General features: G+C 50.6%; 1 protein-coding gene across 3 annotated transcripts in view; it reads left to right on the top strand.

Annotated features, from left to right (window-relative positions):
- The window catches only part of TTLL4 (tubulin tyrosine ligase like 4), a 1,554,536-nt gene that overhangs the window by 764,168 nt on the left and 763,297 nt on the right, over window positions 1-27,071 (top strand). For all 3 annotated transcript variants that reach the window (XM_069616870.1, XM_069616872.1, XM_069616871.1), the window contains one exon: window positions 16,095-16,177. In XM_069616870.1, the coding sequence (XP_069472971.1) occupies window positions 16,095-16,177 (83 nt within the window). The remainder of the gene's footprint in view (window positions 1-16,094; window positions 16,178-27,071) is intronic.

Below are 27,071 nucleotides of genomic sequence, written 5' to 3'. Positions count from 1 at the left end.
CAGTGCAAGTGGAGAGTGGCTGGGTCCAAGACCGAGGTCGGTGAGAGTGGCCCAGTTGCAGATTCAGTGCAGTTTCAGCGAAGAATTAGCAGGGGAGAGGGAGAGAGAAAGCAGAAGCAAAGAGGAAGGTTTTGAGGTGCTTCCGGAACCGGAGATGGTTCTCCTCAAGTTTCAGGGGGGAAGGAAGGCTGTTCCAGAGGGAGGCCCCTGCCGCGGAGAGAGATCTACCCCCAGCTCGTTGCTTCGAGAAGCGGCTGACCCTGAGGGAGTTGGAGACGGATGAGCGAAGGGCTCGGGAAGGAAGATATTTAGGAAGAGAGAGTTGAAGGTATTTAGGCCCCAGGCCCCAGAAGGCCTTGTGGACAATGCAGAGGGTTTTGAACTTTATCCTCGCAGCCACTGGGAGCCAGTGTAGAGATTTCAGTCCTGGAGAGATACGGTCCCTGGGCTTGAGGCCAAGGACAAGTCTCGCAGTTCTGTTCTGGATGAGTTGCAGAGGGCGGAGTGTGGAGGCAGGCAGATTAAGATAAAGGCTGTTACAGTAGTCCAGTTTTGAGAGAACCAGGGCTCGGGAGACAGCGAGCTTCTGGGGGAAGGAGAGGAAGGGAAGAAGACCTCTGAGGAGGTAGTGTGACTTCTTAGAGACGTCAGATATATGAGGAGAGAAGGAGAGCGTGGAGTCGTAGATAACCCCAAGGTTTTTTGCCTTGCAGGTAGGAGCAGGAAGAGGGCCAAGAGAGGCCGGCCAGAGAGCTGCAGGGAAGGAGGGAGTGGGTGTGCCGATGAGCAGAATCTCAGTCTTACTGGCATTAAGGCAGAGGTCATTGGCGGCACACCATTCCTGGATAGCAGACAGACAGTCAGAGATGAGGGAGGGAGAGGAGGAGGCCGAGGGTAGCCTGAAAAAGAGCTGGGTATCGTCCGCATAGCACTGAAAGTTGGGGCAGAGAGCGGCTATGCGGTGGGCAAGGAGTGCCAGATACTGGTTGAACAGCCAGGGGGAGAGATTAGATCCCTGGGGGACACCACAGGTGGAGAAAAAGATGTCAGAGAGGAAGGACCCGAGTTGGACCTGGGAGGGTCGATTGGAGAGGAAAGAGGTCAGCCACGCCAGAGCCTGACCAGTGATACCCAGGTTATCACGGAGACGGTTGAGCAGGATGGCATGGTTGACAGTGTCAAAGGCAGAAGAGAGATCGAGCAGAATGAGAACACACGGAGTGTTGGAGTCGAGGTTCAAAAGCAGGTCCTGACGGATGTTCAGGAGAGCAGTTTCCGTGCTTCTGGCAGCTCTGAAGCCAGATTGATGGTCATGAAGACTGCCAACAGATTCAGCATGGAGGTTAAGCTGGGAGATGGCCAGTTTCTCCAGGAGCTTGCCCAGGAAGGGAGTGATGGAGATTGGGCGATAGTTAGCCGGGCAGGAGGGGTCAGAAGAGGGTTTCTTAAGAAGAGGGTCCACAAGGGAGTGCTTAAGGGGGGATGGGAAAACTCCAGAGGCGAAGGAGTGGTTGCAAAAGTCAGCCAGGGCAGGGGCCAGGGAGTCAATGTGGTCCTTGATAGTTTTGGATGAACAGGGGTGAACCTGTTTAGACGAGACTTTCATAGATCGGACTTGTCTGGAAACCTCGTCAGCAGAAAAAAGGGGAAAGGCAGAGAAGGGGGGAGGAAGGGTGGCTGCAGAAGGGCCCGAGGAAGAGCCAGACAGACAGAGAGGGAGGGAGGTGGTAGGAGGAGAGTGAGGATAGGATGTCCTGAGTTTTGGAGATGAAGTGAGAGGCCAGTGCAGTGCAGAGGGCCTGGGAGGGGACAGGAGAGGTAGAGACTGCAGCAGGGTTGGCAAGCTCCTTGCAGATTTTAAATAGTTTGGCCGAGTTGTTAGATGCCGCAGAGATGCGGGCTTGGATAAGGGCTCTCTTCTTGGTGAGAACGGAGAGACAGTATTGCCTTTGGAGCAGGCGGCAGGCCAGTTTGTCAGAGGATGAACATGAAGCACGCCATTTCCTCTCTGCCACCCTGCCCTTGCGTTTTAGGGTGACGAGATCCGAGTCATACCAGGAGTTACATTTGGCTTTGGGCTTCAGGCGGATTCTCATGACAGGGGCAAGGATATCAAGAGTATCAGATATAGCAGAGTGGAGCATGGAGAGGGCTGTGTCAGGGTGGGAGTCAGCCGAGGGGGAGGTGGGGGTGAGAAGGTGGCTGCGAAAGCCTCAACTGACACGCGCTTCATGGGTCGGATGACCGAGAAGGTGGGTGGCAGTGGTGAGGGTGACTTTGCCTGTGGGGTAGGGAGGGTGAGGTGGGAGGATAGGAGAAAGTGATCACTCCAGGAGAGAGGAGTGGAGAGAGGGACGGAGAGGGGAAGGTCAGAATAGATCAGAGCATCAAGAGTGTGCCCTGCAGAATGAGTAGGCCCAGACGGGAGAATAGAGAGTAAGAGAGAGTCGCAGAGGTCACGAAAAAGTCCCGTGGGGGGACAGGAGGCATCCAAGTGGATGTTGAAGTCACCAAGAAAGAGGAGTTGAGTGGTAGAGGACAGGAGTGAGGAGGAGAGGCCAGCCCACTCAGAGAGGAAGGAGGAGATTTGACCAGGTGGCCGATAGACAGTAGCCAGGGTAAGGAAATGGCTAGGAGAGAGAGAGAGAGACGGCAGACAAGGCATTCAAAAGAGGAGTAGGTCTGCGTAGGAGTGACAGAGGCAGGAATCCACTCAGGGAAGATAAGGGCCACACCGCCACCAGCACGGTTGGGCCTGGGCACAGAGAGGATCTTGTAACCGTCAGGTAGGAGTGTGTCAAGGCTGGTGACAGAGCTGGCCGTGAACCAGGTCTCAGTGAGACCTAGGACGTCAAGGTCCAGTTCCTCAAGAAGGTGACAGATATCAGAAGAATGCTTGATTGCAGAGCGAGAGTTAAGAGTGGCAATGTGTAGAAGGTTGCCATCCTTGAAGGACTTCCGGGGAGGGGTACAGATCAGAGGTACGCCCTGCGGAGGTGTAGAAGAGGGAGGTGAAGAAGTAGCACGAGAGGGGGCAGGGATGGAGCGTAGAGGCAAGGAAGCCGAGGACAGAGGAGGGGGGACAGCAGGAGAGGAAAGGAAGTTGATGAGGCGTGGGAAGCGTCTATCAAAGAGATGAAGGTTGGCCTGAGGGCCTTGGACCAAGACGGTCCCATTAGTGTAGACATTAATGATGGCCTTAGAGGAGTGGAAGGAGGCCAAGAGGACATCCCAGCGGGTGCCACCATTAATGGGAGAAGAGGAGAAAGGAGAGCGCACAGAGACCATATGAAGGGTCCATAGGTCAGGGTAAGGTACGAAAAAGAGGATGTCAGTGAGAGTTTCCTTGGAGCAGGCACTAGTGAGGCCTGGGTTGGAGACCAGGATGTCCTTTTTAAACTTTTTCCTACCAGATTTAGTGAGGAGAGCAGGATAGTCAATAGAGAAGCAGTTAGAGAAGATAGGCGAGATAGAGAGCACCATGGAGTAGGCGGGAGTGGGGAGGGGGAGACAGACGATACGAGAGCACAGAGAGCACACAGGCAGGAAGTAAGCGGCAAGGCCAAGTTTACCACATTTCAGAACGGTGAGTGCGTATTAGGTACAGAGGTCACCTAAGTGTGAGAATCCTGCGAGGGGAGAAAAACCCTAGTTACCGCAACTGTGGGACACAGTGAGGTGAAGACACCATGTGAATGAAGTGACCAGGAATAGAAGGGGTGGGCCGGGAGAAGGTGGAGATAGAAGTACCGGCACCAGGCGTCCCCTGCGGACACCTGCAGACACACAGGGAGCCGCAACCGTAGGAGCCGCCCTTTGCCTAAGGGGCCCTTAGCCGAGGGGGCTGCCGGGCAGGGGGCTGCCCAGGAAGGGGGGTGGATATAGGCAGAGGGAGGAGGGGAAAAGGAAGGGGAGGGGGGTGTGGGCGGGCAGGGAGGCGGGAAGGCAGAGGAGGACCAGGAAGTGGGAGGGGGGAAAGCAGGCACAACAACGCGCTCAGAGCGCCATACAAAATAAACACTTTTTTCTTTTTTTGCACAAGTGAACTCACGGGGCCCGCAGGGCCAAGCAGGGCTTCCCTAAGCCAGCTGATCCCTCAGGCTACCGGTGACTGCTCTCCCACGCTCGGATGAACAAAGAAGCGAGCGGGGGGAGCAGCCGCCGAGTAGGCCAGAGGGAGGCTGCTAGTCAGCCAATCAGAGGGGGGGTGGGCGGGCAGGGAGGCGGGAAGGCAGAAGAGGACCAGGAAGTGGGAGGGGGGAAAACAGGCACAACAACGCGCTCAGAGCGCCATACAAAAACGGACAAACCGAGAGGACAAATCAAACTCTGGAGCAATATTTACGTTGCATGCTCCAACAGACTGAAAACCCTTGGAAGGATATCCTTTGGATCGCTGAATACGCTTATAACAATTCGATCCATTCTGGAACCGGGAAGACTCCCTTCTTCCTGTTATATGGAACCCATCCTAGGACCTCTAACCTGGATCCTCCCCAAAAACTCGAAACACCTGCTGTGGATCACTTGCACTCGTTGATCACTCATGCTTTTAAAGAAGCCACTGCCCATCTGCAAAGAGCTAAAGCACTATACAAAAAAGGAGCGGATCAATACCGTAAAGAGGCCCCTCACTACTCTGTGGGAGATCAGGTCTGGTTATCCACTAAGCACCTGCCTCTAAAAGGACCCCGCACTTTCATCCCAAGATACCTAGGACCCTATCTCATCTCTGCCATAATTAATCCGGTGGCTGTCAAATTGGAATTGCCTTCTCATATGAAAATACATCCAGTATTCCTTGTCTCCCTACTAAAACCAGTACAACCAGAAACCCGATTGACCAAACTCCCAGAACCTGTTCTAGTGGATGGAGAACTTGAGTTCGAAGTAAAGAACATCCTAGACTCCAAAATCTCCAAATCTAAATTATATTACCTGGTTGATTGGAAAGGATACGGCCCCCAGGAAAGGTCTTGGGAACCCTCAGAACATGTCCATGCACCTCGTCTGGTCAAGAAATTCCATCTAAATCACCCCGACAAGCCAAAACCCCCGGAGAAGACGCGCTTGGGAGGGGCCTTGAGGGGGGGTGCTGTCATGATCACTGCTTCCAAGGGGCTAGGACCAGCCCAACGTCCTTGGAAGCAGGCCCCTAACCTTCATCCTAGGCACCAGCCGGTCCCCACTGGGACCTTTTGAACCTTGTCCTGGCGCCGGTGGCACCAGGCTCATCAAAATCACTGGTCCCGGCACTGGAAGCGCCGGGCTCATAACATGTATAAAGATGCTTGGGTGGACTTACCTGCAGCAGACCATGCTGCTTACTTACCAGCCATATGGGAATCCTCTGCGAGCCGGGACTAGTTTCTTACCTGGGTGGGGCAGGCTCCACTCCCTGGATACAACACTGGAACTCTTCTAGAACAGGAACTCTTTTCTTACCTGGGCGAGGCAGTGGAGGAAGACGCCTCATCACTGGAAGGCTATTTAAACCACACCCGATTGATGCAACGTGCTTCGCGTTATTCTGCATCTGCAGCAGAACGCTCACCGTGTCGGTTCCAGTCTTCTTTCTTCCGATCCTGAACCTGTGAGGACAAAGCTTACCTTTCTTGTATCCAGCCTTCAGAAGCACCTGCAAAGACAAAGAAACAGGTTAGCACGGCAACCTTCACTCGCAGCGCTTTCCTCACCTGATCCATCGGCAGTTACCAACTCTTCGCGCTGCTCCTCCGCCATTATAAAAGCCTGTGAAGACAAAAGCATAATTATTCCTGTGGGGAATTTACTTACCGGCACCCCTCGAATTCCGGTTTTCTTCAACGCTGCATTCCTGCACCTGAAAGAGAGAAGGAGAGACATTAGGCAGGCTATTTACTCACGCGCCATCGCGCCCTCCACAATTAGGCGCCTGCAAATACTCCGGCGTTTTCCAGCGTCTCTTCAGCATCCGAACTCATACCTGCAAAAGAAAAGAGACAGAGTGCATTTCGAAAGCAGGCAACAGGCACTTACGCACTTCCAAGCGCTTCATTCCTATGCGCTAGCTCGAACTCCGGCTCTCTTCAAACCACCATCTTCCGCCTCAAGAGCCCTGCAAGACAAAAGGTACCATTAGAAAGAACATTATACAGAGCCCTATTCCACACTAACGTGCCCTCGCACCTAAAGAATGTAAGGACATTAAAGGTGCCCGGAAACTCACTGTTCGTGCAGTTAACGACGGTTAGCAATCCTCTGAAGTCAAGAGGCCTACGTTTCAACCCAGTGAAGGAACTGGTAACTGCACCCTGCACCAGACGCAGATGGAGAGTCCAGCATTCACCTATCTAAGGTGAGCACGTTGACCTTGGGGCTCCCGGAAAAGTGAGAGGGGGAGAGGGAGAGAGAGACACCCGACAATCCCAGGTCATTAACCCATATTCTTTCACCTGCAGACATCTTACTCTTCGAGTTAGACACACAGTGCGAAGAGGCCCAGCCCCGGAAGCCAATCGAGTCCTGCACTTCACTTTTCGAGATACAGTTACCACCCTGCCAAGACCGGCGCCTCCGTGGGAATCAGGTGAGCGTTACAGCTCACTAATGTGTTCCCTCCGTCACCTTTCCTGGTGCCCGGTTGGGATTTAAACCTTGTTCTTAAGTTTCTTATGGATGCTCCGTTTGAGCCTTTACATTTTTGCCCTTTGAGGCTGTTAACTCTGAAAACTGTGTTTTTAGTTGCGGTTACTTCCGTTCGCAGAGTGAGTGAATTACAGGCACTTTCAGTTAAACCACCTTTCACTGTATTTCACAAGGACAGGGTTGTCCTTAGAGTTCATCCTTCTTTTCTTCCGAAGGTAGTAACGGAATTTCATTTGGCCCAGAAGGTTGTTCTTCCGGCATTCTATCCTCCTCCGCATCCTGGTAAGGAAGAGGGAGAGGCTCCATAGGCTTGATCCTAGGAGAGCTTTGAGCTTTTATGTTTCACGCATGTCCCGGGTCAGAGTGGACGATCAACTCTTTATTGGTTATGCTGGAAAGCGTTTGGGGCAAGCTGTGACGAAACAGACTTTGTCTCGCTGGATTATTTTGGCCATCTCGGAGTGTTATCGCTTGGCGGGTAAGGACCCACCGGCTGGCTTGCGGGCCCATTCTACCAGGGGTATGGCTGCATCTACTGCCCTGCAGAGGGGTGTTCCTATTCGCAACATCTGTGATGCAGCCACCTGGGCTTCAGTACATACATTTGTACGTCACTATTCCCTCGATTCCATCTGAGGACAGGATCTGGCCTTTGGCAAGGCGGTCCTTTGCTCTGCTATTTGATTGGCTATTCTAAATTTTGATTCTAAATTCTTTCCCTCCTCCTTGCTCTGGTACTGCTTTGGGAGTCTGTCATAGATATGGAATACGTCGGAGGACCCAATCCCCTCGAAGAACAAGTTACTTTCTTACCTGGTAACGTTCTTTCGATGGGATGGTCCGACGACGTATTCCATATCGCTCCCAACCTGCCTTCCCCGCTGCAGAATTTCTTTTGCGATTGCAGCTTACGTTCCGCAAGGCTTTGTGTCTGACTGGCAGTTGACTAATGGCACACGTTCTGGGGGAAAAAACTACAACTGAGGCTACGGGCGTCGTGCGTCCTACTTATCACATTGGATGACGTCGGACGAGGTCCTCGACGACGGCGCATCGACGTCATCGACGCAGGACGCAGACGCCGAAAAAAGTTTCCGAAGCAGCACAGCTGTGGTGATTACATGTCATAGATATGGAATACGTCGTCGGACCATCCCATCGAAAGAACGTTACCAGGTAAGAAAGTAACTTGTTCATCTTGGCAATACACCTAATCTACACTCTTGTCCAGAGCAGATTCGACTGCCGCTCAGCCTCCCTATGAAACTAGTCTTTTGCCTTGCTCAATAAAGTTCTGCTATTTGCCACGCACGCGCTCTTCATCCTCCCCGATCCTCATTCACCATGCAGAACTGCTTCCAAATGTCTTCTGATCTTCTGCTGGTCTCCAAATAAATCTGCAGGCTCACCCCCCACCCCCTCCCTTTGCTTTATCCCGTTACTCTTCTGTCACTTTTCAAACCCAAGCAGTTAAATCCATATAACCTCTGCCATGTGTGAGAAACCTGAAGGTGTCTCACCCGCTAGTCCCTGCGATCTGTCATCCAGGTGTCCAGTACACAGCCAACATGTCCAAACACAAGGGTCAGGCAGAGTCAGGCAATTGACAACCACACACACCCAACGGTCCTTTCCCTTCCTCACAGGGATAAAAGGTGGAGCACAAGAGCACACTTTGAGCAAGGCAAAACGCACAAGGAGGCGGCTGTTTTAGGACTTTTGTTAAAACTACAGATACTAGAAGGCCCTAGGAGAGCCCGACAAAAGAGATCAAAGTGGTCATACAAGGGTCGAACAAAACCCCTTGTACACTCAAGTCTTTGACCCGTAACCAAGAGGAAAGCTAGGGTAAGTGAATCCTGTATTGTGATAAAGCAAAGCAAACTGTGTAGCTTTCAAATGTGAACCCGGGTGAGGGATGCCTGCAAAGCGGGATGAAGCACGATAACCCTATGAACATTGTGTTGACAGGAATGAACCCGGCTCAGGGATAGCCACAGTGAAAGGTTGTTTTAAAGGACATTGAGACTTGTGAGTAAATACAGGTGTTAGGGAGAATTCTCTGTTTAGGCTGAATTTCCTAACCTAGTGAGTCCCCCAGCAGCTTTGCTGGATTTTTGGGGTTTCTTTTTTTCTCCTGCTAAGAGTGAGACTCTTTTACCCTCACTCTTGGACATGATTTGAGTGTGTTTCTTTGAATGTCGATGTGTTTAATGGGCTATGGGGTCTTTTACTCCATAGGGCTTCATGTGTTTTTGTGATGTGTGTTACACAGCACCCTCAGTGCAGTGACACAGGGGTGTCATAGTGACCCCCCAGTATAGACTCCATACCCTGGGACTGACTACTGTCTCCCAGGGCATGTAAAGTCACCATTGACTTTACTAGTCTTAAATTCTGAACAGAACCAGTACAAAACATCATATTGTAGACGTACTGGCTGGGGCAATTCGATTGCCTCAGGGTCTGTTAGTCGAGGGGGCACGTCTCCGTCCCCCCTGATCGAGTTTTGGCTGGTGGCAGTGGATACTACTTTTTATATTCAACCACGAATATTTTCCTCTGGGATTTCCCATTGTTTTAGGCTACTATCATTAATTATTTACGGTAGCCTCGAACAAACCGCCGGTTTATTTAATATTAATTCTCCGGTTGGTATTTTTTGCCAAAACTTGATTCTAAAATGGCGTTTGTGTTCTCTTCTGTGACTCCAACCCAAGTCGAGCCCTTTGTTCCACTTTTTGGCGGGCTTCTCCACAGAAGCCCTCCAAAGTGGTGCCACTATGTCTGGGGTACTTAGGAGGGGTGGAGGGGAATTTAGGCACCCTGGACTGAGTTGCCTAGGCAACTCAAGTCGCACTCCATCCTGATTGGCCCAAGTGTTGAGCTGGCCGGCTCACCACTTAGCATGTTTGAATGACAGCTAGGCTGAGTGAATGGGGGTTGTCTGCATAAAAGCAGGGCTTTGGGGACTGGAACTTTTCATGAGTCGCCACAGGACCAAAGAATCCGACGAGGGAGAAGCTGAGCCGACCTGCCACGACACCACCGCCGGTGGAGCCCTGCTGGACCGTCTCACCACTTTTCCCAACGACAGAGGAGATCTCCCGCCGGAGAGTCTTCTTCCTTTCACTGTTGAGGATAACCAGTTTCACCGTCTTTTCGCCTTCCCGACGTACCTCGTGGCCGCCTTGCCTGTGCCATGCACCCCGGCAACCGGGATACCACGTTTTACCACGACCGCGAAACAAAGGTACCACCTTTAACCGGAAAACTCAGCGGCTGGTTTCTTCCCTGGTAGTGCAACGACCTTCATCTTTCCTCCAAGTCGAGATCTTCTCTTCCCCTTGATGACGCAACTTGCACCCACTACCAGGAACAACTGCCACCGCTGGAGGATCCTTCCCACTTAAGGTACCGTGTCCCGCCTGGCTTCCCTTGCTACCGACTGTACGGGGTAGATTTAGCCCCTGGCTTTCGAACCTGGGTTAGCCTGGGACACCCTGGCTAAACTTTCCTAAGCCTCTCTAAACTCTTTTTGAACCCTCTGCAAGACTTTCTAAGCCTAGTGTAACTGTGAGATCTTGGGCGCATTTGTGCTCTGCTCTCTCTAAGAGTGGGCCCAGCCTTTGGACTTTGGCTCACCAGTGACTTTTTGCTCTTCTGCCTTGCTAACAGTGTTCCAAAACATTAGAGTGGTGTACCTTTCCATATACTGTCTTTTTCCCTCCCTTTCTCAAACTTATTGGAGTGCCATCTAGTTAAGCGCTCACCTCTGAATGAAAATAAGTGGTGTTTTACAGTGACTTATCTGATAAGGAAAAAGGGGTCTATACATTACAATAGTAACTGTGTTTAGAATATTTTTCAATAAGAGTGCTGGAGTGTTTCGAACAGTGTGTTTTCAAATAAATAATTATATACTTTGATACCAAAGCTCTGGTCAGTGTTTGCTTGTATTGTTGTATCTGAGTGCCTATTGTGTATACTTTGCATACTGCCTAACTCTTCTTGAGAGAGGTCTGACTGCTCAGCCACAGCTACCAGGTAAATCTGGGTGGTACAGACTGCTACCAAGTGGGTTTACTGCTAACACCTGTAGTCCTAAATCTTTTGCAGTGTTCCCAAAGGGAACTGCACAGGTTTCTGCCTAACAGGTGAAGGCATTTTGAGTGAAAGGCCGTAGTGAACCCGACGGAGGGAGGCTCACATTCAAGAGGATTGGAGCCCGGTTAAGGGGGATCCAGACATGAGTCATCAGCCAACGTAAAAGAGTATGGAAAGGTACTTTTGTTTTGTTATTTTTGACACTTTTGGCCCTCGGAGGCAAGGGACTTTGTAGAAAAGACGCTTGACCAACCGAAGGTCCTCATATCACTGACAGTAACTGTAACCTTGTGCTGGTGAAGCCCTCGAGCGTGCTGTGCTCAAGAGTCCCGCCTTGTCCCATGCTAAAAACGTGGGGAAGGGAGACCTCGGCTATAACATCTGGACATAACAATTTGTGGACACTTCTTTTTTTCTGGCAAATATTATCCCACACTATTTTGTAACTTAGCGGTAAGAATTGGCATTCATTTTTTTTTTTAAGTATAGGCCCTTTTTATTTGACAAGACGCCACCAGAACTGCCTTATTATTTGATGGCCGTAGTTTGCTCCCATCTTCGATTCAGGTTTAGATTGGGTGTTTTTCTTCTCGCCGATTTATACAGTTTAATAAACACCCTTGAACTGTGATCACTTGTCTTTACTGTTGCCACCATGAGTTCCTTACACATGCTGGCCGTGTTCCCATCCTGCTCAGGTCCCTTTCACCTTGAGTACCTCTAACGGTAAGGAATATTGCCACTCCCCCGGACCCTCTAGCGAACCCTGCATGCTCCACCACAATATCTGGCCCTCCCCATTAATCTGCATTCCGTCCCTAGTATATGGGTTGGCTGGAGACACACTATGTCCGCTTGATGGGACGGCAAGAATTTCACCACTAGGCTTTGTTTAATTTTATCCAGGAGCCCGTTAACGTTCCATGATATGCAGGTCAAGGTCCTGCCCTCCGTATTATCCCCTCCTGCCATCCCCTATTTGCGACACTCTTATGCTTGGGGGAGCCCGGCTGCCCCCTTCCCACGTTGCCCCCCCCCCCAACCACCTGACTAGAAGCATCTGTTCAATAACTGTGACCACCCCCTCCCTCTGGAGGGTGGGCTGGGGGTTGTCCAGTCATTTGTTCGATTACAAATGTTTCGAAAGGCAAACTTTCGAATCTTTTTTTTCGAAATACAAAAGTTTCGAATGACAATTTGATCGAAAAAAATTTGAAAGATTGCCTTTCGAAACTGGGGTTGGGGTTTGGGGATGGAGGGGTGGCGTGGGGGTTGGGGAGGACCCACCCCCCAATAAACACTAAACCCTTGCAACGTTGCATGGAGCTGTCCAGTGCTGAAATTACAGGCCTGGACAGCTCCATGTAACGTTTCAACGTTACAAACAAAAAGGCAGTGAAATGCTACTTTTAACATGTAAAAGTGCATTTCAGTTGAAACCAATCCATTACTATTGTCGATGGATTGGTTGCGAACGAAATGCACTTTCCATGTTAAAGATAGCATGTCGTACCTTTTTTGATTTCGAATTTTTTGTTTCGAAAGTTCGACTATTCGAATCTTTTGATAAGAACAAATGACCCTAAACCGGTCTGGGGGTGGGGGGAGGGGGCGGGGGGAGGTTGTGCTTGACATGTTTCTCCAGCTCCGCTCCAACGGTATTGGGCATAGTATGAGCCAGCCGGCTTCCAACCTCTTCTGTACTGTTCTTAATGTACACATTTCACTGTCCATGTAGTGCTCTTTTCCCTGCCACCACCTCCGCTGTCGCTTTCAATTCTGTGGGCTGCCATCTGCTGCTCTTGACTGGGTTATCTGGCCAATTCCCTCGCCGGCTGCCCTGTGCCATGCTTCTTTCGGACTGTGGAAGAAGTTAACTCCATCTGACCCCACCACTATGAGGGTGGTCGGAAAAGGCATAGCGTACCTAATATTGGGTTCCCGCAGCTGCCTCTTAACCTCCTCAAATAAGTGCCTGGCCTTCTGCACCGCCCTTGCAAAGTCTGGGTAGACATCTGACATCTGCAGGATCGCATCTGTGTCTCAGTGATTTAAGACCTTTGCCATCACTGGCCTGGGGTGATTCCCCTAGCGCCCCCCACCCCTTATTCAGGATCCTGTGGACCCTTTCCGCTGAGAGAAATTGCAGCAGCCCTGTCCGGCCCATCGGGTCCGGCAGCCACTCTTCCAAAAACAGCGCCATGGAGGGGCCCTCTATCTTCTCTGGGAGCCCCAGTATCCGTATGCTGCGGTGTGCCCTTCACGTCCTCCACCCTCTCCTCCAGTGCTTTTGTTCTACTCTTTAACTCCTGACTATCGTTCTGCATCAGTTGCATCGTGTCCTCCACCTCCGGCAGTCTCTTCTCTGCTTCTCCCACTCGGAGAGGTTTTCTGGAGGTCTTGCCTCAGGAACTTCACCTCTGCCCCCACACCACGTCCACTTTGCTTTCCAGCTAGGTCTTGGAATCCTTGATAGCCAGGAGCAGATCATTCAATGAGGGAGATTCCGGGGAACCTCTGGGCCTACGGCCCTTCCACTCTCTGCACCCCTCCTTTTTGGGGGGGGGGGGCACTGTATATATAGGTCCATCTTCGCTTGGGTGGGTAGCTTCTTTGCTTTCTTTCACCATCTCTCTGTGTTGCCTCTTAAGTAGCTCACTGCCTTGCTGCGCTGTGATCGGCTTCCTTGCAACCCCTTTCACTGTTGATGGGTTCACTGCCGGGCGCCCCTATATCATCTTTATCCCCCCTCCCCGGCCCCCTGGGGCTGTTAAGGGCTGCCCTGCCAAATGGGAGTCCAGCTGGCCCTGGCTATGTTAACTAGTTCCTCATTCCGGTCTTTAAGCACCTGCACTGCTTTGTTATGCCTCTAGGAAAAGTTTGGGATGCCTTCCACTGTCCGCGTCCTCCTAACATGCTCAGCCCTTGGAGGTCCGTCCTATTCCTCCCCGCGTCTCTGTTGCTCTTAGCTTTATCCCCTGCTGTGTGGGACTTCTCTAACTAGCGCAGTGCATCCGGGTGGCCCCCCTGGTGGCCGTACGCGACCCGCTGTTGAAGCTCCACTGTCACCGGAAGGCGCACCTTCCAGGGACGGTGCGGGTCCTCCAGCCGCCCTGGGCTGCGGTTGCCTGCAAGTTGCAACCCGAGGATCCCGTTTTCTGGGCACTCAAATCGTGCAGCCCAGTGGAGAAGGATGCCGCTTACTACCAGACCCCTTACGCCTATGCCGCATCCTCCTGCCCACCAGAGGCTGCGCTCCTGTTCCGGAGGGACCCGTGCGTGGGGCGGGCGGCTGCTCGCTGTCCCAGTCAGTTTCTCTTCTGGTTCCCACTTGATGCCACCAATGCTCCTCTTTGCACAACGCTCCCCTTCTCCAGCCGTCAACCAGGGGAGGGGACCGCCACCAAGTACCAAGCACTGCCGCGCATATTGCCGGAGAGAGCGGGCCGCCCCTCTCCTCTCCCGCCTCACCTTCTCAGGTGCTCTCTGGACCGCGGGTCCGTGGCGCCTCACCTTCTCCTGCCGGTCTTCATTCATGTCGCCCTCTGTCCCGCTCTGGTGCAGCCCCGCCCCACTGCACTTGCTTTCCCCGCTCATCGTGTTCGTGCCGCCATGCCGGTGCACCCGGGCCCTCCTCTGGACCGTGGCAGCTTCTGTCTGTCCGTCTGTCTGGTATTTCTCCCTTAATCTCTTTATTCATAGCTGAGGTCGTATCCAGTTTTTCTATAGACCAATTTTGTACAGACCATTTTTTGAACTGCAAAAATGATAGATGGTAGGTTTGGGTGAGGCAATATTAGATTGGGAAGGTTGGGGGCCGAGGGGTGTAAAATAGGATGACCAGATTAAAAAATCAAAAAAACGGGGCAGGGCAACTAACAGTAGTACTAACTCTTGAAAGTGGCTGCAAAGGCACTACACCTCACTAGTATTTGGAGGAGAAGGGGATTTAAGTGTTACTGTTCAAAGAAACACATAATTAATGTATCACAAACTAACACTATCTTAAGTCATACTTGCCAACATTCTGTTACCAAAAAGATGTAGGATTTTTCAAGTTTCAAAAATAATACTTAGCATAACAATGGCATCACATGAAAATACAAAACATACATTGTTGGCACCACTGGAGCATTCTAAAATACACAACCCCATCAAACGGAACAACATGGAAAGATGTTCAAATGTTTAAAATGCACAATTCTGAATGGCAAGTTAACACAGCCTTCAATTGCCTAACTTCACAGAAGGTAATCACACAGAGCTGATGGGTAACTTTTAACACTGCTCTGTAGCAGCAGCTTGGGCAGTGCATATTTATTCCTGCAGTGCAAGTTGAACACTGAACGACATGGAGACTGATAGCATCCTCAGTCTGATAGACAGATGCTCTGTGATCGAGATACGCCCTGCCACTTGCCTTCACTGGTGGTTCACCTGAGGTCTGTCCCGGCAAGAGTGCAGGGCAGAGTCACGCAGCTGTCAGGTCAGTGATTGGTCTGAGACAGTGGTCGAAGTGTACGAAAATAAGTAGTGGAACTATGTTCCCTGCCGGCCTGCAACTGTCCCCACAAACCCCATCACCACACCCCCTCCCACACACAATACAAACCCCCAAACACATGCACCTGATGTTTAAGGGAACGTTCAGCGTAGTGCACTGAAAGTGCAAGTTTCAACTTCTTCCTACATTTATATTTTAAAACGAAACCATTACGGAACGATTTATTTTTAAAATAAAAGTATAGGGACAGTAAAACTTATTTTAAAAAAAGTAGAGGAGCACTGCTCCTGCTCACTTCAACCACTGGTCTGAGCCCATCGCTCAGAGTAAACACCCACCCACCACAAAGACAGACTAATGTGTTGCATGCTTTGCTCTGGGCCCGGTCTCAAGCAGCCTTCCTTAGAGTCGCAAATTACCTGCCACTGTAAAAAACAGTAGGATCTGCCACCCAAATCTGTAGGTGGTAGGACTGTTTAAAAAGCAGTAGCCTACTGCCGAAATTGGTAGGGTTGGCAAGTATGTTAAGTTGTAAAATGCAGCATTTCTTCTGCGTGAGATTGTGCATTCCAGGCTGTCAGCCAGGAAGACCTACTACCAAAAACCGGGACCACTGCAGTTTCCAATGGGAACATAATCTTGAGAAAGGGGGACAGAGCACCAAATACTGGGACAGTCCCTGCAAAACCGGGATGTCTGGTCACTCTAGTTAAAGTGTTTTGGGGGTGGTCTCCTGTGCATTCTTGCGCAACAAATGTAAAGAATGAACAGAAGTGGGTGGGTCGGTTAAAAACCCATGGAATCGACTATGGTGTTTCTGCATCTGCCCTACTAATGTGCACCTTTCTTTTTTCAGCCAGCATCTGCACGAGGCATTGGGATCCAAGTGATTCACAAGTGGAGCCAGCTACCCAAGCGGAGGCCTCTACTGGTTCAGAGGTCGGTTCACAACATGCGCATCTCAAATATGTGACTACTCTGTGCAGCGAAAGGGTTGGGCCATACATCTCCACAAATGCCTGCTGATATGAAAAGGCGCTGAATAAAATATGTTGGTCATAGTTTTAAGGCTAAGCAATTTATATTTAAAATGTGTATTTTGATGTCCAGCTTGTGAAACATTACTTATGCATTTTGTATTCTTTACCAGCACTCATTAGACCACACACTTCTTATTTTCAAGAGAAATGTTAATTGTTTGAATCTCTTCCTTGCAACATCAGCCCATCCCGTGCAAGCCTTGTTTTGCAAAGAAGGTGAATGGCACTATGTTAGGCAGAAACCTGTGCAGTTCCCTTTGGGAACACTGCAAAAGATTTAGGACTACACGTGTTAGCAGTAAACCCACTTGGTAGCAGTCTGTACCACCCAGATTTACCTGGTAGCTGTGGCTGAGCAGTCAGACTTCCCTCAAGAAGAGTTAGGCAGTATGCAAAGTATACACAATAGGCACTCAGACACAAGAATACAAGCAAACACTGACCAGAGCTTTGGTGTCGAAGTATATAATTATTTATTTAAAAACACAGTTTGAAAGACTCGAGCACTCTTATTGTAAAACACTCTAAACACAGTTACTATTATAATATATACAACCCTTATTCCTTATCAGATAAGTCTTCGTTAACACCACTTATTTTCATACAGAGGTGAGCGCTTAACTATAGATGGCACTCCAATAAGTTAATGAAGAAGGGAAGGGAAAAGACAGAATATGGAAAGATACACCACTCTAAGATTTAGGAACACTATTAGCAAGGCAGAAAAAGCAAAAGTCACTTGTGAGCCAAAGTCCATAGGCTGGGCCCACTCTTAGAGAGAGCAGAGCACAAATGCGTCCAAGATCACACAGTTGCACTAGGCTTAGAAAGTCTTGCAGAGAGTTCGAAAAGAGTTTAGAGAGGCTCAGAAAAGCTTAGCCAGGGTGTCCCAGGATAACTCAGGTTCGAAAGCCGGGGGCTAAATCTACCCCGTACAGTCGGTGGCAAGGGAAGCCAGGTGGGACACAGTACCTTAAGTGGGAAGGATCCCCCAGCGGTGGCAGTTGTTCCTGGCAGCGGGTGCAAGTCTCATCGTCGTCCAGGGGAAGAGAAGATCTCGACTTGGAGGAAAGATGAAGGTCGTTGCACTGCCAGGGAAGAAACCAGCCGCAGAGTTTTCCGGTTAAAGGTATTACCCTTTATTTCACGGTCGTGGTAAAACATGGTATTCCGGTTGCCGGGGTGCTTGGCACGGGCAAGGCGGCCATGAGATGCGTCGGGAAGGCGAAAAGACGGTGACACTGGTTATCCCCACCAGTCAAAGGAAGACGACTCTCCGGCGGGAGATCTCCTCTGTCGTTGGGAAAAGTGGTGAGACGGTCCAGCAGGGCTCCACCAGTGGTGTCGTCGTGGCAGGTCGGCTCAGCTTCTCCCTCGTCGGATTCGAAGGTCCTGTGGTGACTTCTGAAGTTCCAGTCCCCAAAGCCCTGCTTTTATGCAGAAAACCCCCATTCACTCAGCCTAGCTGTCACTCAAACATGCTAAGTGGTGAGCCGGCCGGCTCACCACTTGGGCCAATCAGGACGGAGTGCGACTTGAGTTGCCTAGGCAACTCAGTCCAGGGTGCCTAAATCCCCCTCCACCCCTCCTAAGTACCCCAGACAGAGTGGCACCACTTTGGAGGGCTTCTGTGGAGAAGCCCGCCAAAAAGTGGAACAAAGGGCTCGACTTGGGTTGGAGTCACAGAAGAGAACACGAACGCCATTTTTAGAACAGAGTTCTGGCAAAAAATACCAACCGGAGAATTAATAATAATTAAATAAACCGGCGGTATGTTCGAGGCTATTGTAATTAAATAAATAAAGATAGTAGCCTCGAACAATGGGAAAATCCCATAGAGAAATATTCGCGGTTGAATATAAAAAGTAGTATCCACTGCCACCAGCCAAAACTCGATCAGGGGGGGACGTAGACGTGCTGGCTGGGGCAATTTAATTGCCCCAGCCAGTACGTCCACAATATGATGGTTTGTACTGGTTCTGTTCAGTCAATGGTGACTTTACATGCCCTGGGAGACAGTAGTCAGTCCCAGGGTATGGAGTCTATACTGGGGGGTCACTATGACACCCCTGTGTTACTGCACTGAGGGTGCTGTGTAACACACATCACTAAAACACATGAAGCCCTATGGAGTAAAAGACCCCATAGCCCATTAAACACATCTAGAGTCAAAGAAACGCACTCAAATCATGCCCAAGAGTGAGGGTAAAAGAGTCTCACTCTTGGCAGGAGAAAAAAATAAGCCCCAAAAATCCAGCAAAGCTGGTGGGGGACTCACTAGGTTAGGACATTCAGCCTAAACAGAGAATTCTCCCTAACACACTATACCTTTTTTAATTATTTTTTTTATCTCCATATATTGCTCTGGTATCACTAGACAGGCTTTAATTGCGGCTCCCGCATTTCAGATGTGGCCATAGGCTCGCATAAGATGATGAAGAATCGCTGTGACAATTTGCATCTGCTGGAGGCACATTGATTTAAATATTCACTACATTGGTCGAAGAGCCGATAACAATGTATGTTTATTGGTGATTTGTAGAGCGTTAAATGCAACATGTTGCTGTGCAGTACTTGAACACCTAACTGGGGTGCATTACTGCTTTAGGTAATAGCCCGTGGCCCATAGTTAACAGGCCAGAGCGAAGCGAGGGCCTTAACACAGGCCTCGGGGCATTACCTGAAGTGCTAATGCCCCCCAGCAAGGAGTTTATTTCTATTAGTATCCCAGCACATTGTACCTGGATACTAATAGTTGGTAAATTCCACGCCCATCAAGGGCGAAGATCATTGAAGATTCTAGAAAGCTATCTTGGGGGAGGAGGAGGGAAGGTCCCTCTTCAGGCCCTGCATCAAATGCGGGCTACGGAATGTGCTTGTGGGAGGACAAGCACCTAAAATGCCTCTACTGCCTACCTCTGGCCCTTAAGGAGGTAGAGTGCGAGATATGCCTAGATTTTTCTAAGACTACAAAAGACATTCACAGTAGGCTGGCGGCATGGCTTAACGCAAACAAGGCCTCTGACCCGTGCTCCGAGCAGGGTCATGCCTCGTCCAGGACCAGCCGGTCCGAGGAGCGGTCTTCTAAGTCCTTTGAGGGCTCCACATCCGTAGGGCTCCAAAATAAGGGCAAGATCTGCCAGTCGGAGTTCGCTGCGGAAGTGGGTCCCTAAGTGGATAGGGCGCACTCCGCATCACCTTCCACCTCCATTGCCAGCCTACCGTCAAGCTCCTCTTCAAAGAGAAAGTAGTCTACCCTGGCTAAGATATCTGAGAAGCCGCGGAAAAGGGAACAAGGCTGCACAGCCCAAGGAGGCTCAACTGGCACAGGCAAAGACCTTGCCGGTGACTCAGTCAACATCTACCACTACCATGGCAGCTACGGGTGCTGATCCTACAAGGGTAACTCCCATGCGCAGAAAGTGTCCCTGCCCCCACAGCACGACACAGCCGCAGAGACTTTGGCAAAGTCTGCAGGCACGTCAGAAGCGGTGAAACTGGCCCAGGTCCCGGTTCAGAACCCTCGGGGAGGAAAAAAGGTGGTGGCGAGGAGGCCCAAAACAGCCCTCCCAGGTCATCGCCCAAGCTATGGAAGTCTCCACAATCAAGACAGCCAATGCGCTGGCGATCCTGGCCAGGTGAGACAGGGAATTTTGGTACAAGCTAGGACCGATCTTGGAGTTCCTCCCCGACGATAAGAAGATGTAAGCCCTCGCTTTCTTCCAGGAAGAGGCAGTGGTGTCCAGTCATGTCATCACAGTGGCAGTGGACGTTGCCGACACAGGGTTCTGGCAAATGGGGATCAGTGTCTGCCCTAGTCTACCGGGATGGATGAAAGACACTAATTTCCATCAGGAGGTCCAAGTGAAGGTGCTGGGCATGCCCTTTGGGAAAAATATGTTTGGGAAGGCCGTCGACGAGTCCCCCCCCTGGCCATCAAGATGGATACAGAGACGTCCGTTCCCTCTGCACTCTCCAGCAGCACCGCTAGTCGTCTGTTTGGTCCTGCAGGGGAAAATCGAGCAGGTCTTCAAAAGGGTTTTTCACGTCGTACAGACAGCCTTCCTGATCTTCGATGCAAGAAGCCTCCAGAGGCTGCTCCCGGCCCAAGGTAGCCGAAGACGGTGTCTTTCGCCCGCAGGGCCAGACGCCGGCGCCCAAGCAAGCCTGAACTGGCCAGGATGTCTGGCCCCCCCACTCCTGCTCCCTGGTGGGAGGCCGTCTGACGCGGTTCATCAGCGAGTGGAGAAAGATCACCACCGACAGATGGGTGATGGAAGCTCTTGCCCAAAGACGCACTTTGGAGTTCCAACGCAGGTGTCCGCGGATCCCTCCGGTTCCCCGTCAGGAGCAGCACATCCCTCAGCTTCTGGAAGTAGTACAAGTCATGCTACGGAAAGGGGCGATAGAGCTAGTTGCCCAAGGGCTCTGGAGTCTATTCCAGATACTTTCCAGTCCGAAAGACAACGGGGCTGGAGGCCCATCCTGGACCTATGACGTCTGACCAAATACAAAAGTCCCAGAAATTCAGTATGGCCACGTTGCAACATGTGCTTGGCCAACTGGAACAAGATTTCTTGACGTCGTTGGACCTGGAGGATGCTGGTTTCCACGTGCCCATTCACAAGAAACATCAGAAATTCATGTGTTTTGTGCTGCAGGGCCAGCATTACCAGTTCAGGGCCCTACCATTTGGCCTGAAGTCAGCCCCAAGAGTGTTCATGAAATGCCTGGCACCAGTGGCGGTCCATCTGTGTCTACAGGGCATACACGTATACCATTACCTGGACGACTGGCTGATACGAGCCTGCTCGCTGGAGCTTGCCGATGAACACACTGGGACGACCGTCCGACTATTGACGGATCTGGGATTTTCAGTCAACTATTCTAAGTCCTGCTTAACGCCATCACAGAAGGTGCTGTTCCTAGGCACCAGATCAATACGATGTCTTGGCTGGCGTCGCCCTCGGAGGAGAGGTTAGCCGCCATTCAAGGAAAGGTGCAGCGGCTGTTGTCAGCCAAGACGGCCACCGTGCAGGCTATCAAGTTGTTACTGAGAAGGATGTCATCCTGCATCTACCTCCTCCATCTCTGCAGGTTGCAGATGCAACCCTTACAGGAATTCCTGGATGCCCATTGGATACAGGTGTCCGGAAGCTTCACGGACAAGATCCCTCTCAACAAGGAGTTCAGACGGGCGATAAGGTGGGGCGTCAGCTCCAACATCGCCCAAGGCACATGATTTTAGAACCTCCCCCAGTACCAGGAGACGCTCACCACGGACACCTCCCTGGAAGGCTGGGGAGCGCACACTGGGCATCTGCACGCCAGAGACCGATGGCGGCCGGAAGAGAAAGATCTGCATATCAACATCCTGGAGCTACGGGCAGTGTTCTGGGCCCTCAAGTCGTCACTGCTGTCTCTGAAAGGCGAGGATCGTCACCGGCAACACCACCATGTTCTACATCAGGAAGCAGGGGGGCACTTGATCGCCGGCGCTCTCCAAGGAAGCATAGGACTTGTGGCACTGGACCATCAGACAGCGGGAATGTCCCTTGTCCCTCTTCACCTGGCCGGAGTCGACAATACCATCGCAGACTCCCTCACCTGGGAACTGCACTCCTGCCGCAAGTGGTAGCTTTGTCAGGATCAGGTGGACAACCTGTTCGTCAAATGGGACAGACCCCACATAGATCTCTTTGCAACAGCAGCAAACTCCAAATACAAGAAGTTTGCCAGCAGACTCTACCAGCCGAGGAGCCTGGGGAACGCATTCTCCTTCCCGTGGGAAGGGCTGTTTCTGTGCGCGTTTCCTCCGTTCCCGCTTCTCCTAGGAGTCAACACACTTGGACAGTGTTAATGCAAGATGATACTCATCGCCCTGGCGTGGCCGAAGCAGATTTGGTATCCAGACCTTCTCAGCCTGTCAGCGTCGCCTCCAGTCAAGTTGCTGGTGGTTCCGGATCTTCTCACCAGAGAGGGGAGGCGCAATCCTTCATCACGACCCAGGATAGCTGAACCTGAGGGCTTGGCTCCTGCAGCCTTGGAGTTTGGAGGTTATGAGTTGCCAGCGGACTGCAGGGAGGTCCTTGCCAAGGCCAGGGCGTTGTCGACCTTAAAGTGCCACGGCCATAAGTGGAAGCGTTTTGCCACATGGTGCCGGTTGCAGAAGATTACCCCTCTGAGAGTCACAGCTCCACAGATCCTCTCATTTGTTATCCTTGGCAAAGGCTGGTCTGGCGCACGCCTCCATCAAGGTGCATCTGCTGCCCATCTCCTGCTACACCAGATCCACAGGATGATCCTCGCTTTTGTCCCACAGACACGTCAAGGAGTTTCTCAAAGGACTTTTCCGATGTTTCCCATTGGTGAAGGCTCCTGCCCCGGCGTGGGAACACAATGCGGTTCTGACGAAACACATGGGTGGCCCCCTTCGAGCCTATGCATCGGTCCTCACTCAAGTTTCTCTCGTGGCCATCACCTCTGCCAGACATGTAGTTAATATCCAGGCCCTATCCTGCAAGAAACCGTAACTGACTTTCCACCAGACAAGGATGTTACTGTGTACGCACCCCTCTTTCATGCTGAAGGTTCCATCGGAATTCCTTAATGAGCCTTTGGTGTTTTCTTCCTGAAACCTTTATCGTTGGCAGAAAGGGCCTTGCATTCCCTGGACGTTCCTCGTGCCCTGAAGTTCTACGTGACACGCACAGAGCGTTTTCGGATGACTTCTATACTGTTCATGAACTTTGGTCCTGTAAACCAGGGGAAGGCCTTGCAATGTGGCTTTCCGGCTGAATCGAGGACTGTCATCGGTTGGGGAACTGACCGCAGCCTGGACGTCCGAGAGCCCACACCACCAGAGCGATTGCTGCAGCGACTGCATTCCTGTCCGGAGAGGTCATGGTAAGCAGCTGAAGATGTCAATGCACCGAGGTTGTTTAGGAGATTTCATCGCCTTAGGCCAGAGATACCAGGCCTTGGGACAGGGCATTACAGGGATGTTGGTGGCAGGGGGGTGTGGTTCTGTCAGGTTTCCCTCCAGTTTCATGCTAGGAAAAGACTCTGGGTGCAGATGTTCTGTTTGAGACATGGGAAGATTGCAGACTTCTAGGACAGGGTTTAATTATTGTTTCTGGGTGGGAGTCGTGTGTCATATTTCTTCCTTAAGTGTCCTTGGTGAACGGGTGTGATCCCAGCCTACGATGATGGTAATGCTCTCCAGAGCTGATTGGCTGAGCTGGAATTGAGGTAGTGTGGAATTCTAAACTGCCTTTCATTCAGATCATGGCTAGGTGAAGGTCCTGTTCTCAACTCCTTCACAGCAAACTAGAAGGCGAAAGACTAGCTCAGCTGCTGCAACCAAACGGAGCGAAATGCAGTTTCTAAATGTCTATTTGTAATGTTTTTTGAAGTAAATACAAATTCTTTGAAAGAGCTTTTGATGGCTGCACAAGAGAGGTTAAAAGTTAAGGTTGCCCAGACTTCGGTTTAAAAAGACATTTACATAAGAAAAAGGTTAGTTGTTTTGATCAAGTTAGCGCGAGCGGGTGTGTTATACTAACACACGAGCACGGGCGAACAATTCCGAATTGATATTCACCTTTACTAACGCTGTGCGTGGGTCCAGAGTAAAGGACCGAACATGAGCGCGTGTCGCCCAGAAACACCCGAACGCTTTGTCGCGTACATTAAGGCAATTGGGGAAAAATCAAAGTGCACATCGAGTTTCAGTCAGCGCGGTTGAAGCAGCTGCTTTGCGCTGAAGGAGCGGTTCAAAGGCAGCAAAAGCTTGAGTCTTCCGGAGCAGCGCGTTTCTGGACAGCAACAGTGAATGTGAAAACTATCAAGAGCAAGCAGTGACAAAAAACTTTCAGCATTTATTTTTTATTTGGGCATGTTCTGAATTTAAGGGCAGTGCTGTCTAGTGTAAATAGTTAACCCATAAAGCGGCTACATTAAGGTTGTCAAGAGAAGCAGTTTCCAGTGATTCACGCTATACGTATGTCAAGGTCTTCAAAGGCACTAGGAGTTTAACAAGTAAAAAACAAACTTGAGTTTTCCAGTTGAATTGAAGAATTCCAAGGAAGCCTTTCAGCTGAAAGCAAAGGCTTTTCAGGTACTTAAATGTAAGATAACACCAAGAAAATCTACATAGACTGTTTGGTGGGATTTTACAGTAACTTTGTGTATTCTCAATTGCAGATCAGCACAGTCTTCAGACTGAGGCTGTGAGAGCTGTGAGCAGCGGAGACCTGATTTGTTATTTTATCCACTTTCCCTTTCCCCCCCAGGGTTGTCAGTCGAGTAATTATAAAATCTAAGATTGCTGAACAGGTGAGCCTAATGGGTCTGGCGGATTCAGCTTCCACTAGCGCAGGATTGAAGAGCTGGGACCCGATAGCTGGAGACCGCAGAGAAAAGAGCATAAGACCCTGAAAACTCTGAATTGGATCTCGGCCAAGCCCTTCGTCCAAGGAGGCAGTTTCAACACCCAGTGGCACTTTCCAGGGCAGTCTGTTTCCTGCTCTCCTTATGGACAGTACGGGTCGGGGGTTTCCAACTGTGCCTCCGCGCAGGTCTCCCCTGATGGTTTCCAATCTTCTCAAGAGGTTTTTGACGGGCGGGGGGGGGGAAGGCAGAGGTAGAAACTCTGCTTTCAAAGGTTCTCCAGCATCTGCCTCCAAGTGACTCAGCGGTACGGGTTCCCTCCCACACTTCCCCAGTCAGGGGACGTTTAACATCTTTTACTGACTTGGGAGGGGGAATCACATCAGATCAGTGGGTACTGAAGACTGTTGCCCGTGGGTGCTGCATTGAGTTCCTCCAACCATCCTGCTACCATCCACCCGGAAGCAGACTACTGTCACCAGAACATCTATATATCCTGTTGGACGAGATCTAGGTCCTGCTGGAAACGACTTTGATGGGGCTCTTTTCCAGCAGGACCTAGATCTCGTCCAACAGGATTGCAGTGTTCAAAGCCCAAAAAACCTTCCGAGCACATCTGCATGGGAAGACAGTGTCCTTATAGACAGTACCATGGCCATGTACTACCTGAACAAAGGGGGGCATTCACTCCAGATCCATCCACACTGTCCCAGAACATTTGGAAGTGGGCGCTCAAACACCTGTTACTCCTATCACATGATCCAGGGGAACACAATATTCTGGCAGAGAATTGCACCTACCCATAGAGCATAAGTGCCACTTACAAGAGCACAGTCTTCTCGATGTCTTTGCAGGGTGGGGTTTTCCAGACACTGACATGTTTGCGACTCTCGAACGCTAAATTCCCAGATTACGCCTCCAGTTACCCAAAGAAGCACTCCAAAGGGATTGGTCTCTGGATAACATGGTCTGGGATATTTGGATATTTACCTACGCCTCCCCACCCCGATTCCCCTTCTCAACAAGATAGTGCACAAAATGCACCAGGAACAAGTCACAATGATGCTGGTGGCACCAATGTGGGCCTGACTGCCATGGTTCTCCCATCTCATGAGAATGTCGGTCTCGCCTCCTAGGAAACTGCCATGCCGGTACAGCATGCTGTCGCAAGACCAGGGGGAAACACTGCATCTGTGCCGCTGCACGCTCAACTTAGCAGCTTGGCTCCTGAAGTCATAGTTTGGGCACCTCCAACTCCCTCAGAGATGTATGTACATTCTCTGGAAAGCATGAAAACTCAACACCAGACTTTATTACTCCAATAAGTGGAAACGCTTTGTTACCTGGTGCAATACAAAGAATGTCCATCCCATTGACCGCTCCACTAAAGATATTGACATTTATCTAGCACAACTATTAGACTCGGGACAGTTCCCTAAAGGTCCACATGGCCGCACTCTGCGTATACCACATTCCAGAGCAAGGTTTCATTGTGGAAAATTCCTGTCATTGAGGCTATCATGGAAGGTGTAAAATGACTTCACCCCACCTATTTCCAATCCATCTCCCCCGGATGGGACTGGAATGTTGTCCGTACAAGATTAATGGGACCTCCCTTCGAACCAATGCACAAGGCTAGCCTTGAGGCCCTCACCTATAATATTACCTTCTTAATGGCCATCACCTCGATAAGGTGAGTTGGTGAACTGCAGGCCTTTCAGTTCAAGACCCATTTGTAACTATTCACATAGATGAGGTGGTTTCGCGCGCACACACCCACGTTTTGCGCCTAAATCCATAAGTTACATGTGAATTAATCAGTCCAACTTCCCACTTTCTTTCAAAACCCCACTAACTTGGCAGAAAGAAGCGTCCATACACTTGACGTGAGGAAGGCAGTAATATACTACCTTGAAAAAAAATAAGCCACTGAGAAAGAAGAACCAGTTCTTTGTCTGTGTGGCAGTTGGTCTATTTCCAGATGGATTGTAAATTGCATCACTGTGTTACTCTCTTGCCAAGAGAGATCTACCCTTTACACCTAGAGCTCACTCTAATCGAGGCATAGGGATTACCAAAGCATCCATTTCAAATGTTCCTCTAGATTCCATTTGCAAAGCAGCAACCTGGAGTTCTGTTCATACCTTCACCCAACACTACTGCTTAGAGACATGCTCCAAGTCTGATTCTCATATGGGACAAGCAGTGCTAAGACATCTCTTTGCTACTGTTTCTTCACACATCCCACCACCATCTCCTGGTACTGCTTGCTTGTCTACGCACAGCATGTGATTCTAAGCAGATTCACAAGCATCAGAAGACGTACATTACTCAGCGTAATCGTATTTCCGATGATTGTATTTGCTTAGATTCACATGCGTCCGCTCTTCCTCCCCTCTTGG

This window comes from Ambystoma mexicanum, chromosome 9 (assembly GCF_040938575.1).
Source record: "Ambystoma mexicanum isolate Mex_15411 chromosome 9, UKY_AmexF1_1, whole genome shotgun sequence".
Taxonomy (NCBI): domain Eukaryota; kingdom Metazoa; phylum Chordata; class Amphibia; order Caudata; family Ambystomatidae; genus Ambystoma; species Ambystoma mexicanum.
Note: the sequence above shows the minus strand (reverse complement) of the source record. Positions and strands in the feature narration are given on the sequence as shown.